Source organism: Morone saxatilis, unplaced genomic scaffold (assembly GCF_004916995.1).
Source record: "Morone saxatilis isolate NCDOM2014 unplaced genomic scaffold, NCSU_SB_2.0 Contig7, whole genome shotgun sequence".
In the NCBI taxonomy this organism is placed as follows: Eukaryota; Metazoa; Chordata; class Actinopteri; family Moronidae; genus Morone; species Morone saxatilis.
The window spans coordinates 2,000,099-2,000,812 of record NW_023340246.1 but is presented as its reverse complement, the minus strand read 5'-3'; the positions used below and the strand labels follow the sequence as shown (position 1 = coordinate 2,000,812).

The 714-nt window shown below is 44.1% G+C and overlaps 1 protein-coding gene across 1 annotated transcript in view; it reads left to right on the top strand.

Moving 5' to 3' along the window:
• Positions 1-714, top strand: part of nt5dc1 (5'-nucleotidase domain containing 1) — a 64,674-nt gene that overhangs the window by 40,113 nt on the left and 23,847 nt on the right. Inside the window, exon 10 of the mRNA XM_035679079.1 lies at positions 265-363. Coding sequence (XP_035534972.1) covers positions 265-363 — 99 coding nt within the window. The remainder of the gene's footprint in view (positions 1-264; positions 364-714) is intronic.

Sequence of the window (714 nt, the reverse complement as noted above, 5' to 3'; positions counted from 1 at the left end):
TTAGCACGATTTCAGCAGATGCAGCAGAGGTGGGGAGTAACAGAATGTGGCATTCAGGTGACTGACTGGTTACTAGTAGTAGTAATAATAGTAATACATAAGCAGGAATCGGGGTAAAGGATTTACACGTAAGCTTCCGCGTACCGCCAGTTTATTGTGACCGGACAACCAGTACAATGTGGGGAACACGTCGTTCAAGCAGAATCCAGAAAATAGTATAAATAAAACTACTACCTGCCTGTGTCCACGTATGTGTCTGTTTAGGAGTATATTTGAGCCTATAGATGCGGCTGTGGCTCAGAGGCAGACGGGTCCGTCCCCAATGAAGGTTGTTGTTCGATCCCTGCTCCTTCAACTGTCGAAGTATCACTTGAGCAAAGATACCTGAACCCCCAATTTGCTTCCTGATGGACAGCATCGGTGGTGAATGTGTATGAAATGGTTAGTTTCTGTTCGATGGACTTTTGCCATCCTGTAGTAAGCGCTTCTGAGTGGTCGGAAGACTAGAAAGGCGCTATACAAGTACGTCCATTTACCATTTACCTATACTGTCCACACTGTACACTTGATTGTTGTACTTTGAGGTTTGGGGGTTGAATGTGAGGAGGCCTTGAAAATAGGTTTTCACTGATTTTAGGGGTCTAGAGAACAGAATGACTGGATTATCTCTGGAAAAGAAAAAATACTTCTGTTCTAATTGGGACCAGGATCAGT